The sequence below is a fragment of the Stylophora pistillata genome, chromosome 11 (genome assembly GCF_964205215.1).
Source record: "Stylophora pistillata chromosome 11, jaStyPist1.2, whole genome shotgun sequence".
NCBI lineage: Eukaryota > Metazoa > Cnidaria > Anthozoa > Scleractinia > Pocilloporidae > Stylophora > Stylophora pistillata.
Window position 1 is genome coordinate 20294980 of NC_142529.1, and position 18296 is coordinate 20313275.

General features: G+C 37.7%; 1 protein-coding gene across 2 annotated transcripts in view; it reads left to right on the forward strand.

The window, feature by feature from the left end:
* Positions 1-14399, forward strand: part of LOC111325644 (nipped-B-like protein) — a 31811-nt gene extending 17412 nt beyond the window's left edge. Inside the window, exons 22-47 of one of the 2 annotated variants that reach the window (XM_022929482.2) lie at positions 361-463; positions 625-723; positions 1896-2042; positions 2463-2597; positions 2756-2857; positions 2949-2999; positions 3211-3319; positions 3787-3926; positions 4067-4207; positions 4416-4509; positions 5848-5993; positions 6203-6293; positions 6661-6767; positions 7100-7166; positions 7331-7397; positions 7710-7845; positions 8320-8427; positions 8536-8592; positions 9027-9167; positions 9655-9801; positions 10325-10430; positions 11139-11253; positions 11922-12081; positions 12601-12708; positions 12797-12940; positions 13501-14399. In XM_022929482.2, coding sequence (XP_022785217.2) covers positions 361-463; positions 625-723; positions 1896-2042; positions 2463-2597; positions 2756-2857; positions 2949-2999; positions 3211-3319; positions 3787-3926; positions 4067-4207; positions 4416-4509; positions 5848-5993; positions 6203-6293; positions 6661-6767; positions 7100-7166; positions 7331-7397; positions 7710-7845; positions 8320-8427; positions 8536-8592; positions 9027-9167; positions 9655-9801; positions 10325-10430; positions 11139-11253; positions 11922-12081; positions 12601-12708; positions 12797-12940; positions 13501-13569 — 2890 coding nt within the window. In that variant the 3' untranslated portion in view covers positions 13570-14399. Of the gene's footprint in view, positions 1-360; positions 464-624; positions 724-1895; positions 2043-2462; positions 2598-2755; positions 2858-2948; positions 3000-3210; positions 3320-3786; positions 3927-4066; positions 4208-4415; positions 4510-5847; positions 5994-6199; positions 6294-6660; positions 6768-7099; positions 7167-7330; positions 7398-7709; positions 7846-8319; positions 8428-8535; positions 8593-9026; positions 9168-9654; positions 9802-10324; positions 10431-11138; positions 11254-11921; positions 12082-12600; positions 12709-12796; positions 12941-13500 lie in introns of both variants that reach the window. The other variant, XM_088738343.1, reaches the window with a different exon arrangement.
* Positions 14400-18296: the final 3897 nt, after the last annotated feature.

Genomic DNA, 18296 nt, shown 5'->3' on the forward strand with positions numbered 1-18296 from the left:
TGATGTTAAAGAAAGGAAGCATATTCTTCTCAGTTAATTTTAAGACCCTGAGTGTTGGTCCGGCTGGTATTGAACTCTCGACCTCCCGCACAGCAGTCCGGCGCTCTCCCAATTGAGCTAACCAGGCGGCGGTCAGTTTATCTGTTGGTAATAAAAGTTGTGGATGTACATGTGTGTTTTTTCTCGAAAGATAATCACAAGAAATATTATCACAGCTCTAACTCTACCATCTAACTCTACCAATGTCCTTGCTTTGTGAAAATGTACTTAAATAGGGTAATTTTTTCCCCTTAGTTTTACTTAAGATTTTTTAAGCTGTATGAAGTTTTTGATAACAGATTAAGATGTCCTATCTTGTAGATCTTCTCATAATAGTTTGGATTATGAGCAAGCAGTGCTGGTAACTAGATATCTGGCATCATCAAGATCATTTTCAAAGAGCTTTGATGCTTATCTGAGCCAGGTATGATGACTGTATGCAAGTCAATATTCACTCTCCTCCAAACCCTTAATAGTACATTTTGAATACAGTTGTCAATTATTGCTTCCTCATTGTGTGAAAATTTCAAAGTTACAAACTAAAGGAGTATCCACGAGATAATTTTTAGCTCATGTTGTTCGTAGATCCTGAGAGTACTCACAGAGAGTGCTGTTGCCATAAGAACAAAAGCAATGAAATCTCTCTCTGCTGTCATCTCTGCTGATCCCTCCATTCTGTCAAGGGTAAGTGTGTACGGTATTGCTAAATACTTAAAATACTTGCTGTAAAAGTAATAATTTGATAACGATGATAGTCCTAAGAATAGTAATAATAACCGTGATGATGATGATGATGATGGTGCTGTTACTTTTTTAGGATTCCCTCTTTATTACATCCATTTTAAACTCACTGGTTGTCCCTGTAATCTGATTGGCTCTAATTGGTGCGATTTATTCACAAATTGCACCATTTTTTTGCTCTAAATCGCATCATTTTACGCTTGACTGAGTTTTTGACACATGACGTCAAAGTCTTTCTGTTTTGCATACAAAATAAGATGCAAAAGCGTTACCAGTTCCGCTTTTTATTTAAAACCGGCTCAGTACTGCATCAGTAAAATATTTGAATTGACCAAGTCCTATATTTGGGCGATTTCAAAATGGATGTAATAAAGTGGTAATTGAACCTCATGTGGTGCAATTTTGGTCTGAAATCATACTTGTGATTTCAAATCGAACTCGCGCTGTGTGCTCGTTCGATTTTGCAATCACGCATTTGATTTCAGCCCAAAATTAATTGCACTCCACTCAGTTCAATTGCCACTATTTATCTCTGTCGATTTTTTTTTTCTCAGCCTTCTACTTTCTTAACTTCTTGAAAGTGTCTGGTGTTGAAGATTTTTTGTACCAGTTTAAGTTTCATTTTCTTGTGTTCCAGATCAAGATTCCGTAGTAACTAGTAATAACAAAAGAAAAATTATCACCAAAGTGGTTTTTAAAAAAGGCTGAACCAAGAAAAAATTGCACCACAGCATTTTTTTTTTAATCTATCCTGGTATTATATTAAGAAAATTATATGCACCAATGAAATTTCTCTGTATTCTGTGCCCATGACAGGACTCCACACTAACTTTTCAACTTACTAACCAAGTGGCTCTTGACATCTTAGATGTTACGACAATTTCAGTTTGTTTACTAGCCAAACTTGCTAATGGAAATCGAAAACTACTTGCCAAAACTGAATTTCTACTTGTCTGTGGCTAATGGGCTACCGTTAGTGTCGAGCCCTGCATGAAATTTTGTAAGGTGTGACATGCTTGAAAAACTAATTTTGCAAAGGGTAATATATTTACAGTGAAACTTTCTGACCAGTGTTCTACATACATGTATGATGTTATGTGCTTTCTCAATTAAAGGATGATATGCAGAAAGGGGTCCATGCCAAATTTGTTGACATGTCAACCAGTGTGAGAGAAGCTGCAGTTGAGCTTATAGGACGATTTGTTCTCAACAAACCAGAGCTAATTCATCAGTATTACGACATGATAATTGAGAGGATACTCGTGAGTAGCTTGTTAATGGTTTTTAGCTCTTTTCATTCTTGACAGGATTAATACGCTGTCGAGTAGACAGGTGTGAGAATTAAGAAAAATATCGCATAAGAGAACGTACATAGAGGGTATAACATGGCCACGTGGAGATGCGAAATTTCTCTTTGAGTGCTGAACAACACTCAAAGAGGAATATCTTATCTTCAAGCAGCCATGTAATATTCTATTTATTATATAAACATGAATGAAAAACCAAACCGTTTCAATTTTGTGGCAAAAGGCGCGATTTAATTCGCTACAAACTTTTCCATAGAAATTGTCATTGCAGAGGCGGTTATGGTAACAGGAATCCACTATTTGGACGAATGTGTAAATTCTTAACGATTTTATCTACCTAAACTAATTTTCATGTGTCTTTACTTTGCTTGGCAGGACACTGGGATAAGTGTAAGGAAAAGAGTGATTAAAATCCTCAGGGATATTTGCATCAACCATCCAGATTTTCCAAAGGTTACTGAAATTTGCGTAAAGATCATTCGAAGAATATGTGACGAAGAAGGAATAAAGGTAATGAAAAATGTGTAATTGCAGTAAAAATCATTTTTTACCTGACGCATCTCATTGGGTTGAAATCTTTAGTCCTTGGATCTGACTGGATAATCGCATAAATGACGATTTGCTATAAATTTTTACTCATATTAGACCTGCTTCATCTGTTCTTTTAGGAACTGGTTACCAAAGTCTTTCAACAGATGTGGTTTACACCCCTTAAGGGTGAAGAAAACTCAGATATTCTTGTGAAACGTGTAGTTCATATGACTGATGTGGTAAGTCTTTATATCCGTGTGATTAAAACGTGTTGGTTTGTTTTCTTGTAACTTTTGGTGCGACAAACTATCCTGTACTTTTCTTTCACAGGTTGCAGCGTGTGGTGAGAGTGGAGACTGGTATGAGCAGCTCTTGGAAAATGTGAGTTAACTGTTACTGTCAAATTTGGTTAAAGATATTATTGAGACCTTACGGCAACACTAAACAATATGGTGAAGTATTTTTTGTACCGAGAGCAAGATGTTATAGTCGTGTTTCTCCACTGGATTTGAAAAGAAGTTTTAGATATGTGAGTTATCCCACACAGAGATGCAATTGTGAGTTGTTCATCAGTGCTTTTGCTTTTAAACAGCTGCTACACAATGAGGAAGACTCTATTGCAAAAGCTTCAGAGGAAGCCAGTCAACAAATTGTTAATTGCTTGGTTGAAAATGTGCTGAGTTTGGAGGAAAGAGCTGTTGGTAAGTTTTGAAATATTTACTTCTGTTAACAATGGTAAATCAAGGAAACGTTGAAGAGGAAAACGTAATGAAAAAAGATGTACCCTTAAGGATTATTTCATCAAAACTACTGCAACTCCTTTTCATTAAAAAAAAGACAACCATTTTTATCCATTCCTTTATGTCTCTGTCAAGCTCTACAGTCTATTGTTTATAAAAAGCAGTTGTTAGTAGAGACGATAAAAGATGCATCAGAGATGTAAGGAAAGAAGTGGTTTTTGTTTACTATGTTTTTAGATAAATGAGCATCTCGCTACATCAAGTCATTTTCATGCTACTAGTCCTTGCCAATCGCTGGAGTCAAATTATGATTGTGAGTGAGAGTGATGAAAGTGCAGTTTTGTTATTAAAACAGAGAGACGTAGGAGGCAAAGTGTTTTTTTTTTTTTTTTATCCAATATATACTCAGGAACTCTGTCTCCTTTCAGCTCAGTCTGAAGGAAAAGGCTCCAGTAGCCAGAGATTGGTGTCCAGCCTGTCTACATTGTACCTGATAAGCAAGATTAAGCCACAGTTGTTAGTAAAACATGCCATGACTCTGCATCCCTACCTTAGTACAAAGTGTAGTGTAAGTACCGACTGCATTAATTTTTCGGTTCTTGTTTGGGTCGTAGCGTACATCTGTTACTCCTATGTTGAAAGCGAGTTCAACTTCAAGTTTCAAAGTAAAGTTTCCCTCTTTAACTGCTATGTTCCTTTGTTTTGTAGACCCAAGGAGACTACCTTGTTATCCACAACGTTGCACGCATCTTGGAGCTTGTAGTTCCTTTAATGGAACATCCCAGTGAAACATTCTTGGCAAGTTTAGAGGAAGACCTGATGAGACTTACTGTCAAACATGGGCAGACGGTATGGACGATGTTAGAATCAATCATTAATATAAATAACTAGTACTCTCTTTAGATCTCGAGAAAAAACTATTTAAGCAATGGCAAGCAATTTCTATCGGCCGGGTTTACCGGCGTAATAACCCACGTGGGATGTTGGGGGAACACGAGAAAAGTTTGTAAATCACGAGCCAACGCCGAGTTAGTGTTTATTTTGCTCTCATTTTCAGGTTGTCCAGAGTTGCATTAGCTGTTTGGGAGCTGTAGTAAATAAAGTCACTCATAACATTAGACTTGTCAAGGACTACTTCCTCAAGTATCACGGTAAGTCGCAATTCCCTGAGAGGATGCCTGTATTAAAGGAGCACTCTTATGAAACCGTCCTATAATTTGAAAACCCGAAAAATTCAGTTATTTCATTAGAATATGAATTTTTAGCGATTAATAAAGCCTTTTCAATAATAGTTTTAGTTGAAAGTCAATTCTAGGACGAGAAATTACGATTTGAAAACCGTTCCGCCATTATTTTTCGTAATCACGGCTAACTTATCTTCGGTCAGCGGTCACTGCCATTGTGACGTAGATTACTCATAATACTTTTATATTTTATACGGAAACCTCGTGAAATTTAGTGAAGTAGTCTTAGTGTTAGTGTTATAAAAAGCAATATATACGATCAAAATACTTTTTTTGAAAATTAGCCACGAGCACGACGCGTCAAATGAGTAATCTACGTCACGGTCCCTCCCATTGTGACGTAATTACTCAAAACACTTTTATATATACACAGGAACTTCGTGAAATTTAATGAAATAGTCTTAGTCTTAGTGTTATAAAAAGCAATATAGACGATCAAAATACTGTTTTTGAAAATTAGTCACGAGCACGGCTCGTCAAATGAGTAATCTCCAAACTCGCGCCAGTCTTCTTGAACCTGCCAAGTGATTACGAAAATTAATGGCGGAACGGTTTTCAAATCGTAATTTCTCGCCCTAGAATTGACTTTCGACTAAAATTATTCTTGAAAAGGCTTTATTAATCGCTAAAAATTCATATTATAATGAAGTAACTGAATTTTTCGGGTTTTCAAATTATGGGGCGGTTTCATAAGAGTGCTCCTTTAACATCAAGTAGTTTAAGGAAAGGACTGTGAGTAGTGATAACTTAACGGTTCCTTGTTTGCCAAATGGTAAAAAGGTAGCTAGTGTTTATGTAGTAAGGCAGATCTAATGCATTCTTGACCATTATTTCAAACTCTTAACAAAAAATTTCTCTATTACATATAGTATTATTCCAATAAAGAAAGATATTCTGTTTGTCACGAGCGCGAGACAAATACAAACGAGTTTCCCACGAGGAATCAAATCTCAGTCCTTTGGATTTCGCGTCAATGCTCTTACGGATCTTCAGAGAACTCGATTGTGAGCTGGGCCGTTACTAAGTTCATTTGTGACAAGTGGTGATTTCTGCTAGGATCAGCAATTTTGAAAGCGTCGTATCGCTCTGAGGTTACTGTTGAAAGTCACGTGGCTCTGAATGGTGACATAACAAACCCATTGTATCAAAAAGATAGCAGCGTAACTTCTCTTTGTCACCTTACATGTACACCGACACAGAATATGGATGTTAGTTTTACACTTTTGCATGCTGCTTTGATTACAGGGTACCTAGCAAAGGCCAAAGCAGACATGACTAAGAATCCAGGGAAGGCGCAGGTTAACAGACCAACCTTACTAAGGTCTTTGTTTACTCTTGGTCTGCTCTGCAAGCAGTTTGATTTTGACAGCGACGTGAAACAGAAAAACGAGGTAAGTCTCATGCAGCAAAACTGCCTTAAAAAATGAAACAGAAATGCTCTTTTACATCAATTGGTTACACTTCGTTGTAAGATATTAATTACAATCAGACAAAGTGTCCTCGGGTAGTTTAAGTAAAGCACAGATGTCCTTCTGATTTGTTTTTAGTTTCAAGGAGACACTACTGGGATTCTTGTTGAACTTTTCTTTCTTTCAAGCAGGGTTCGACTAAGGACAAAGTTTTTGCTGTGTATATCTACTTTACTAAGCACTCTGACGAAGAAGTTTGCCAGAAAGCTATTACAGGGCTAGGTAGGTGAACAAAATTTGGGTACATTGATTATGCCTGTAAAATAAATTGATGCCTTTGGAATTTTTTCAACATACAGGCACCGGTGGTCTAATTATTCGAAAAGTGTTATTTAGGAAGGTCTATTGAACCACATATATTCTTGGCTCGAATACATTGTTTATGACTTGCATTGACCGTCATTTGCGCTGTTTGCCTATTAATCAACGCGTGCCAGTTTGGTTTTTCTAGTATAACGTGTGACCTTTTTAATAGTCCGCTAAACAAATAACGTGTGCTGTTCTATTTTATAAATCCAAGGGGGGAATTTTGACTCCGTACGTTAAGTGGGACAACATTGAACATAATCTTTGTATTGTTTTTGTATAGGATTTCTTTGTATGAGATATGGTGAGCTGCTTCTGAAGGGAGAGGCCAAGGAACTTTATCAGGGAATCCTTTCGCAAGCCAATAAGCCTTTGAAACTGAAGCTTCAGGTATGCATTTAATTCTTAACGCTGTTGAGACTGTTAATGAGGCATACCAAGTCAATGCAGCAGCCTCAATGGTTTGATGTAGGGGGCTAAAGGGAGATTCACGGGGAAGTGCCACAAGCTTTGGCCTATTTTGATGCTGTTGTGTTTACAGCTGCTTAGCGATGAGCTATTGTCGGTTGCTATAGTGACCTCCTTGCCTTTGGGGAGTTTGCGGCCTAAACGGCATTCACCCTCTAGTACTATTGATAAAGAGCCGCTTTATTTTTGTACAATTTTGGTCATTTATATATTAATTATTTTCTCTCCTTCTGTCTGTGTTTTGATTTGATTAGGTATTGAAGAACTTGCAGACGCATCTCTTAGAAGAAGAGAAAAGACTACATGTCCAAGATCACCACAGTAATAGAAATTCAACCATCTGAATAAATTTTACTGATACATACATGCATGATGATATGAAGTCCATCAGGTGTCCTTCAGTCTTGTTTATGATTATCATAATAGATGCAGTGTGCATACTGATTAGGCCTCAGTGGGTAAATATATTCATTTGTTATCTGTAGGACATAGGAAAGTCGAAAAAGAGAAAGAAAACCAAAACCTCAAAGAACTTGGAGACACTCAGTCTGGGTAAGAAGGCTTCGAGTTAGAGGCCAAGTGGCCTATTATATGCTAGTGCTTATTTCGGTTTCTGTCGCATCAGGCGACTTGGAGTATGTGATAACCTTCATAGTATGGTGTAAAGTGTCCTGCCCAAGAACTCAACACAGTGATCCATTTAGGAATCAAAGCGGGACTTCTCGATCTAGAGTCCAGCTGTGCTCACACTTGGGCACCGCCTTTTCAACCCGGAAACAAGTCAGCTATCACAGTGTGAAGAAAAAAGAGGGAAAGAACTTTGGAAAATAAATTTATTGAAATGAAACTAATTTATTTTTCCAGTACAACCAGTGCAGTTATGCAAGTGTACCTCAAGAGTGTACTGGAGAGCTTCTTGCACCCACAGCCCTCCGTTCGTATGGCCGCCCTACATGTTGTAAATCTAATTCTGAGGCAAGGTCTTGTTCATCCTGTGCAGGTTGGTTGACTGAAAGAACTATAACACTGCTTGAATACTGTGGTCGTAGGAGTCCTTTTAGTCGTGCAGTAAGACCCTTCTCTAAAGTAATCCAAACTTCTTTAGAAAGAAATTCCTCGTAAAAGCTTTGTATTAGAGTTCTTACAGTTCTTCGTGGTGCAAAAGGCAGGAAATTGTATGCTAGTATTCAAGTGGGACAGCGAGGAACGGAAAAACTCGAACCCTTCTCTATATGAACTTGAGGCTAAAAAGGTTCATTTTTAATGTCTTCGTGATTGGTTCTGTTGATAAAACTAATTTGTTTATTGTACTCTTCAGAATCACATCAAACTTTTGAAGCGTTCTATTTTCCCATATTGGTAGTCACCCATTGTTGCGTTTGTCGTTGCGTTCATTTGAGAATTTACACTGTCAACTACGTTAGATATTTTATTCTTTCTAATTTTGGTTTGTGTTTGCATTTGTTTTCAACAGTGTGTTCCGTATCTGATCGCCATTGGAACTGATGAAGAACAACAAATGAGAGTCAAATCGGACCAACAGCTTTCGGAACTTGCGAACAAATATTCCATGTTTGTTCAGGTTGGTTCTCAGTGAATTTACATTGCCTACTGTATCTCTTTGGTAGAAGAAAACGTATGCCTCTTTAATTATCAAACTACCTTATGATGCTTTATTCTCTTGCTTCAGATGAAAGCCCTAGCTGGAATAAAAATGTCCTTTGAGCTTCAACGTCTAATATACAAGGTTTGAATTTATTCTTTTGACCTCAGATATGTGTATCATGGTAGAGCTTGCGAAAATAGTCACTGAATTAAATGGACGACTTTTTATGCCTTCATGGGTTGTGATTATTTTTCATTTAAGTTGTTAATATATGTATGCGTTATTAACCAAGAGTGAGGTCAAGATGGCCGGATATTGGCCGAGTTCTTTATTTGCATTTTTATGGACCAAGACCAAGTCGAGGTCCAAACTTAAAATGCGAAAAAAAAGAGCGAGGCAACAGTTCTATGTTGCGTTGAGATTAAGTTTTACGTTTTCCACTTAAAAGTGTCCGGGCGGTCGTGAAACCACCATTAGCCATGGATCTTTGTTGGAAGAATGATTTTACCTTACGATGCTGCTTCTCATACTTGTTATTCTCATTTAATGTTTATTTTATCGATTTTGTTTTGAAGGATAAGACCACTGCGATACGTGGCTTCAAAAAAGAAGCAAATCATTGTGTACTTGGTCATTTGTATTCCATTATACGAACAAGTAGACAGCCAAGGCGGTCTCTTTTACAATCCATGCTGAGGACATTTGATGATCATAAGGTAGACCCCTTTTTTTTTATTATTTAGTACACTGAAATTCCCTGTTGAACTTTGAAAACTTGATTTTTAGGGCAGCGGTTATATGATTAAGCGAAGTTCTAAGGCTGCGGTTGTAAGACAATCGATGGAAGCTCTCGACGATTATTTGTCGGTGAAAATAAATAGAGATAGCTAAAAGCCGTCGTGAAACTGTTAAAAAAAAAAAAAAATGTCGGATGAAGATGAAAATGGTCCAGAGCGTGGCTTTGCCAAACGAGGGCCTATTTTCTGTTTTCATATCGGGCCTGATAGGTTGGGTACACGCGTCGAGATATTTCTTATCTTCATTTTACTGCTGCGCGACCAGGGTAATCATCCTTGTTCATTTTCGGGTTTATTTTACCGCTTTTGCGTTTGCATACTCAAGCGAACAATTTTATTTTAAAGTTGTAAGTTCCCAAAAAGGCTCCTTTACGGATAACCCACGGAACATTCTCTATCCTCTCAGGGCGCTAAGTTGGACCTACTGCTGTATATTGCGGATAACATGGCGCATTTTCCTTACTCTGTTCAAGCGGAGCCTTTGTTCGTTATACATCACATTGACACCATCCTGTCAGTAACAGGTGCAAATGTGCTCCAGTCCTTCAAAGAGGTAAGCTCTTAAATTTTCGTTCGGATTTCCTTGTAAACTTGATGAGAAGGTAGTTGTTGACGATCTTAATTACAACTGAACATTGGTGTTTGTTTTCGTAATGTAATCTTCTGTTAGGTACCACTCAAAATTGCAGTCCTCTAAAGATTTGTTTTGGTGGTAGCTCTAACTATTTTAGAGCCCCAGGCTTCATAGTCTGCAATCGTATTAGTCATCTACATCCATTCAGAAGTGTCAAAACTAAAGCTTTAATGCCTTTCTCACGAACACCTTTGCAGTGACATCCGATTTCGCAAAGAAGCTGCATCGAGGTCGCACAGTTGGAGTCAATGGATATGTACGAAATTATCACCCACGAGTGGTGCCCCTTTTCGATGCTATTCGACAGCGATAACTTCACGTGAAAATAAATTGTTTTGATTTGGAAAATTTGTTACTTATGAGTGCTGATTTCAAAGAGAGGCTCGACTGTAGTTGTTATAGCCTGGTCATTTGTTACTGAAGAGTTTATCTCTCTAAACAGGCCATGACCCCGGTCGTTAAACCAGCCATTGAAAATGAAGGTCAGGTACCCCCTGTTCCAGGCATAGAGTTCGAAGAAGAGGAAGAAAATTTTGAGTCTGTCTTAGGTACGTATCTTACAGAAGAGGAGGGCAAAACAACAGTCGTGTAGAAATAAGAATCGTTTGTTGAATAAAATAGTTGTTAACCGCGAGAGTGATTAATCAGAAGATTCAGTTTTAAAAAGAGAGTTGAAGAAGTATATGCAAATTTGTTTGTGTCTAGTGTGTGCATTTTCAAGTTGAATTGTGACAGGATGGGGTCGACTTTTTCGGATATTGAATGTATCTTGTCAAAGGAAAAGATAATTAAAAAATATCGATAAATTGACCCCTATGACGTCCAGATAGTCAAATATCTACCACAATTATGACTTTCTTTGTACTTTTTAAAAATTCAATGTAGTTGTACACGAGAAAGCCCTTGATGGCAAAGTGGTTTCAATGTATTTTCTATCGTAATCTGGAACTGCTTTTTTTTTTCTTGCTATGCTCTCTGATTTACTAAAGTGATTTACTAAAAAACCTTTACCAAACAGTCAGATACATAACATTAACCATTCACGATTCTGTCACTTACGTTTTCACGCTCTTCAGGCCAACTACTTACAAATTACCGTAGTAGTAGTTTAACAAGAACATTTTTTCCTGTCACATTTACCATACCTTTGTTCCCGTCATGGCTTCTTTGCTTTACAGTTTACGACGTTCATTTGAGGAGCACTGTTGAATATGATTTCACTGTAACTGACTTCATGTCTTTCTTTTATGTTTTAGCTCGCATCCCCCCAGATCCAACAATCTTTGAGCAACGCTGTGTTTCTTCACAGGCTTGTCTTCTTCTCCTCTATTTAAAACAACATCTTAAAGAAATGTATGGATTTTCAGACAGGTGAGAGTTCACTGAGAAATACTTTTTAGGTATAGATATGCGCTTGTGATGTAAAGTTGTGTGAAGCTGGGCAAACGGCAAACATCGACAGGAATTTTAAACATGAAACTCGCTAAACAAAACTGAACGTAATCATCTTCAACAAATAAAGTTCTATCCGGGCTACTGCGTGGTCCAAAACATTCAATGCTTAGGACACGAAATATCATCTTGTTAACTTTTAAATTTTGGTAAGGGTTGGTACTAGAATTACAACACAGGAGTGATTTCTGCGTTCTCTCAAATCAAGTTACGTTGGCGCTCGGAGAAAGATAACTAGCAGCAACTGTAACGGGACGCACAGCAACGTGGACAAATTATCTACAATTGAAAAATAAATGGGAATAAATGTCTTTTAAATTATTTGTTCCGAAGCTCCTATTTTATTAATTGATTATTAGGGTTGCGTGACTTATTGGTCGAAAACGTGTCGTCTGTGGTACCTTTTAATCCTTTTTCTTGTAGAAGCAATGTTGGTTTACTGACTCAAAAATACAGGAAGGCTTTAGGGAAAAGCTTTAAATCTGTTGCCATTTGCTTTAGATTTACCAGTGAGTTCTACAATTAGTATTCAAGGGATTCGAGATGTGAGGATGATTTTCATTTAAACATTATTTCTTTATTTTTAGTAAATGTCATAAGTATTCACCCTCGGAACCTACGAAGACCTATGACAAGACTGTATCTAGGAAAGCAGGAGTTTTCTTCAACCCTGAACAAGTGTTACGTTATGTTGAAGAGCCAGACGAGGTTAGGAGTCATGAACGACTTGTACAAGACTATTTAGAGGTATGTGCCGGTCTGGTAAATCCTCTAAGCTCCATGCAAATGCACTTCGTAAATATTGGTAATCCATTTAACTGAGTTAGGCGTAGAGAACCAAACCTACCCATGACCGTTTGTGGATCATACGGTATGATTCGATCATATGATGTGTGCGTCATAGAAAGTAATCCAGCAAGCAAAGTTAAAACCCTCATTTATTCATTAAATCAACGAGTACGCAACGACTTGTACAACCTATCAGTAAAGAGCCATAGCACGCCAAATACTTTTTTGTAAGAGCTTCCACAGTTTGTGAAAATTCAATTTAGACCCGAAAGGTTGAGTAGAGAGATCTATTTTAATTCTGATGCTCGGACAAAGCCGACCTGACTTCTGCCCTTGCTTTTCGAGTTCAAAAAGCTTTTTATACATATAACGTCATAGGTTTGGTTTTCAGAACACAGATTTCTCCTGTAGTATATAAGCTTGCAATACGCATCGCTATATTTTATACTCGTCGATAAAAAAACTTATTTGTTTTAGTTCAAAACTCTGATGATGATGCTTGACCCGTCAGAAGAAGATAGCGATGATTCTGGGAACGGAGGAAGAGAAAGTCCCGTGGGAGAGGGTCAGATGACGGACCCAGAGGTATACCTCTCTCATTTTGTTTTTAATCCCTTTTTCATATTAATACTACTCGGAATCCCTTAATGTTTTATCGTTGTTTCTTTTATAGGGAAATATAAAAACCCCTGGTGCTAAACCACGGGAAAAGCGCGCTCCCAAGCCAAAGAAGGTTGTGAAGGGACGAAAAATGCCACCAGCGGGACAGTCTAAGGCAAAGACAAAACCAAAAGGAAAGAGGCCTAAAAAGAAAATAATATCCTTTGATCTTAAGTTATGCCTTCGGTACGGCCTTACTATGTAGCTAGTGTACAGGTACTCAGACACAGATAAAAAGACAGAAGGCACAGAGACGAACAGCCAGGCACAAAAGACAGAGAGGTGAAAAGACAGAAGCGGACAGTGAGACATGTAGGGAGGTAGACAGGCAGACGGAAAGACAGATAGGTGAAAAGATAGAAGCGGACAGTGAGACATGTAGGGAGGTAGACAGACAGACGAGCAGGCAGGCAGACGGAAAGACCGATGAAAGGTGAAAAGACAGAAGCGGACGGACAGCCACAGACATTTAAGAAGGGAGACAGACAGACGAACAGGCAGGCAGATGGGTAGTCGAAAAGATAGACAGGTGAAATGACGGTAGCGGACAGTCAGACAGACATTTAGGGAGACAGACAGACGAACAGGAGAATCATTGATAAGGCAGACAGACAAGCAGGAAAATAGACACGAAGACTTATTGACAAACAAACCCTATCTAAGGTAGTCGAAAAACAAATTAGCAGATGAACTGGTATCTTCCTTAACAGTGAAAACGCATCCGTAGATTTGGATCAGAGTCTGCTGGAAGAAAGTGACGAAGAAATTGACTTTCTTTGTCAGTAAAGTGGTGGAGACCCCTTTTTTTTTCTTTTTTTTTTTTTTACTTTTTACGAGTAATAGGAATTTATTTATTGATTTACTGAATGCCAAGTATGGACATTATTCTTAGATGTAACGTAGAGCGAACATCCCATGTGGGAAATTTTTACCTTGCAAATTTATGGACAAAAATTTAATGTTAAAAGATTTCAATCGGATACAGTGTTACCATTTTTATCATAGTATTCTATTGTTCTACTTCGGTTTACTTTTTTGTACATAAACTTTTTACTAACTAGTCTACCGAATTTAAGAGGTTACATTCGCAATTTTGTACACTGTACGTTACTTTAGAATCGCGCTTTTCGAAAGTCAAAAGGATGGGTATATATTTCACTTTGACTCTCAATTGCAGTTCTTGCAAAAAAGAATATCTAAGCGCGTTATCTTTTTCGAGTGATGGGGAGATTTAATTTCAGTCTGAATTTAGTTAGGAGTAAGCCAAGCTCTTAGCCGCAAAGAAACCTTCTGTCACCTCACCGTACATCTATTGTTATTTGTTTCAACGTGGCTCTGTAAGCGCAACTAGCTAGAATTCATCTTTTTTCAAGTTCACATATGGTTTTGTGTTTGTAGATCACAGACTTTTTTACCCACCTTTTGAGAATTGTCGCGTTCAGTTTGTGTTGATGGCAGCCCTTGATACTGACAGGAAAAGGTTGCTGTCTCTTTTAAGAATTTCAACATGAGTGGTTGATATTGAGAAAAACACCTTGAACTTATTGATATTGATCTGGAAGCTTAAACAAGTACCTAGTGTATACTGTCACAGGCAAATAAAAAAATTCATTTAATGTTTTCATTCAATCGTTACTTGGCCCACGAGAGACCAGAATTCTCTTCTGCGACTCAAGAGTGAACCACACATTCATGTGACATCTTCCATTCACCAGGCTATCCTGGAAAATATAAACTGAACTTGGGCGCTTTCCATTCAACAAAATTTTCGAGATTTCCGGTCCGAAATGGAATGGAACGGAAAAGTTCCGAGATAAGTTTTCGAAAATTTAGGAATACGGGGCGCTTTCCATTCGACCAAAAATTCTGAAAATTCCGGTCCGAAATTGAATGGAACGGTAAAACTTCTGGGAAATTTTTTCGAAAATTTAGGAATACGTTTTGAGTGCACCATCTTTAATGGAATTTCCCGAATTATCGAAAAGGACGCGTTCCATTCGGCCAGCTAAAGTTCCGAGATTTTGAACCGGTGATTGTTGTTGAACGGAAAGCGCCCCTTAATTTAGGGAAGGGACAATTGAGCATGTCCACGTTTAACCTAATCGCTCTACCTAGCTGTTCACTGCTTTATCATTGAATTTGTTATATTGGAATCTTGTTGCATCGAACCTTTGTCAACTTCGAGAGATCAACTTTAATAGTAAAGGTTTCCTTAAAATTGTAAATGTAACAATCCAAGCGTTTCCTTGACACACCCTGAGACGCGCAAACACTGTATCTATTAAAACATTTTTAACCAGTTGCACAGGTGGAAGATCTCATGGAAGTATCGCACTCTTAACCGGTAGTTATTTTGTATTTACTACCAATTAAAAAAAAAGAAAAAACGAGAAAGAGAGAACGGTACTATGTCATGCGTTTCAAAAGCTCATTATTAACACTCGGAAATATACCTACTGTAAACATGTTACTTCTCATAAGTCATTGTCGTTAAAGACTTTTCTTGATTATAATGATAACAGAACGTGCAATCGTTAGCCTTGAGTTTTAAAAGTAATCGGAAATTGCTTTATGATTTGTAATTAGCTAGAACAAGACACATCAGGCCTAACCACCGATCGTGTTTTACCACCTTCAGCTGCAGCACCGCTTACATGTTTTTTCTCAGTTCTCACTCGCTTCACACTTCACTTCACTTACCCTCGCTCTGTTTGGCCACGGCTGATACTTTAAAAGCGTAAGTCACGACCATATGACGTAAAGATTGATATACTAAAGAAATTTATCTACACGCTTTATCATAGAACAGCCTGTTTAATGCAGAGTAATGCTATGGCTTTCCTGTTCTGTTGAGGAAATCTCAAAGATTAATATTATTTGAAGAGAAACTTCACTTTGTTGAATGAGGAAAGTGAAGAAGGGGCCCTTTAAGGAAGGATTGCCTACGTTTTTGTGAATACAAGTGCTAAAGGTCCACATACCCAATGGCATGGTTTCCTTCGACTAATTCATGCGACAATTTCATTAAGAGTGCCTTTCGATTGAGTGACCGAAACTACGTAGAGTAATCACAAAGGCCAGTGAGGGCGAAAGGAGATATTACGAGGAGTCGATAGAAACTGAAACAAAACAAAATAGGTAAATTGTCCGGAACAAGGAAAACACAACCTTTTAAAAGCTGTAGGATTAGGCATTTAGTTCAAACTTCTGCGCAAGGTTCCCTAAACCATACATAAAGTGTTGCAAGGTGAAACCAAAGCAAGAAAAGATTTCTTTCAGACTCGATCGAAAAGTATTGTAACCGTAATCCTGTCAGTAAGAAATATCAACTTTTATAAAAAGATAAAAGCCCCATAACTGACTTCTGAAAATTGCAGGTAGCAAAGCTTAGTCCTAGCAGTGTTTTTTGTAATCAGACTTAGAGACACGGAGGTTGTCGCAGAGAAGTTCTCTCTATTATGTAACAAAGGTGATCAAATTCCATGGTACTGACCGTCTCTACATATTACTGAGGAGGAGCCTTAGGAAAACCACGAAGGAAAAGTGGACGTCGTAAAACGAAAACAAAAAAAAAATGTGTAAAGCAAGAAGCTAGAGTCGCTCAAGAAGCTAGAGTCGCTCTCGGCTATCGCCTAATTAGCGTGCGTTTAACATTTTGGTACATTTCTTTGCCGTTCTCAGCAAAACAGCAACGTGAAATTACCAAATTTTAGGTTTTCTCCAGAACGTGAGCGCATGGCGGTTAATTTTTCTTTCTTTTTCCTTACTTTAACGCCGTTCGTAGTGATATAGTCCCTGAATAGTTCGCCAGAATTTTCCAAGTGAAACACATCGGAATAATCTCGAAAGAGTTACAAAAACGAAAAGTTAGATTTCGACACGACGTTTTCGTTGCCGTCGCCGTCGTCGTTGCTAAAGCTCCCTATTGGGTAAAACACTTCCAAATTATCGTAAAATTCTAAACGAAAATAGGAACTTGAATAAGCCCACTTTCTTGTTCACTTCACTCAATTATTCTCATCAGTTCCAGAAAACAGGTGAGGCGGAAAGTGATACATTGATATTGAAAAGGATTCTACGTCACCCGAATTCAGTTTTTTTTCTTTGATTCACAGTGTGGGGCAAACTGTTGAACCAACAAGTTCTACAGAAAGTATTGCAAAGGTACATAGCCTAACAGATATCATACTGGCTTTTAGCATTTTCGTTGTCAATCTTGAAATGCGAAGTGGGACCATAGCACATGATCACATACAAGAATTACTCACCATCCTATCCTGAAGTGTCCTTTTAGAGGCTAGTTTCATTCTGGGGGGGGGGGGGGGGTTCCAATAACTAACAAGAATGTATAAAGGAAGAAGACAATCTGCCGCAACCTTTTAACTCCTACGGTGATCAGCATCTAATTTCTCCATCCAGTATCAAAGGCCCTACGCCACACATTAAGGTCACGAGAATGAAAAAAATGATCACCAAGCTCTTGATTGTTAAACAAATTCTCCTTGTCAGCACCTTAAGAAGTGTATAGAGAATAGTATGGAAAATATGCATACTGACGATAGGGTGTAGAGGGTAAATAACGGTATTTGTTTTAGTTGCACATTACTGGTTTTGAGGATGGTACAAGTTTTCCACACCAACTACAGAACTAAGTGACGCAAAATAATCAGTTACACGTGAGGTTGACAGAAGACTCGTTAAGTAGTTTGTAAATGGCTTTACACCTTCTCAAAGAAAAAAAGTACTGGTAATTCTAGTTATTTTTGAAGCTTGTTTTCTATGGAAAGCTGACTAGTGTTATTTACTTCTAGTGGCTACAAAAATGGATGGTTGTTTCAAAGTGGTTTACATTTCATAATGTTTATTAAGCTCCTCTAAGATACAGCATGGCATTAATGTGATCACAGTTTTCCTGATATGTTTCAAGCAACAAAACTGACTGAATGTCCTACAAAACAGATACCTATAATAGTAAGTAAGTAAGTAAGTAAGGACTTTATTTATAGAGGGGGACACGTAACAGCTGAAAAGCTGACAAACCTGTGGCCCTCTAACTAGATTATACAGCATTACAAAAAACTGATAAATAAATAAATATATAAATAATTACAAAATTCTATGATAGAAATAGCAGGATATATTAAAAATATTCAGAAAGATAAAATTAATTTATAAAAAATTAAAATTAGATAATGTGCTATTGCTTAATATTGTTTCAAAGTTGTCCAGGTTTTTATATGAGCTTATAAAATGCTTTTTCACAGCTGTTTTGAATAGTTTTATACTAGGCTTATTTTTGATATCATGGGGAAGGCTGTTCCATAACTTAACTGCGTCAACACTGAATGCCTTGCCACCATCGTTATTTCTTAGGTATTTGGGACACACTAAATTTAAATTGCCATGTCTAGTAGACCTATTGTGTACAGAACTGTTCGTCTTGAGCAAGTCTCTGATGTAAATCGGAACATCGCCTTTAAGGCTCTTAAAAATCATTGTACACTTATTTAGTT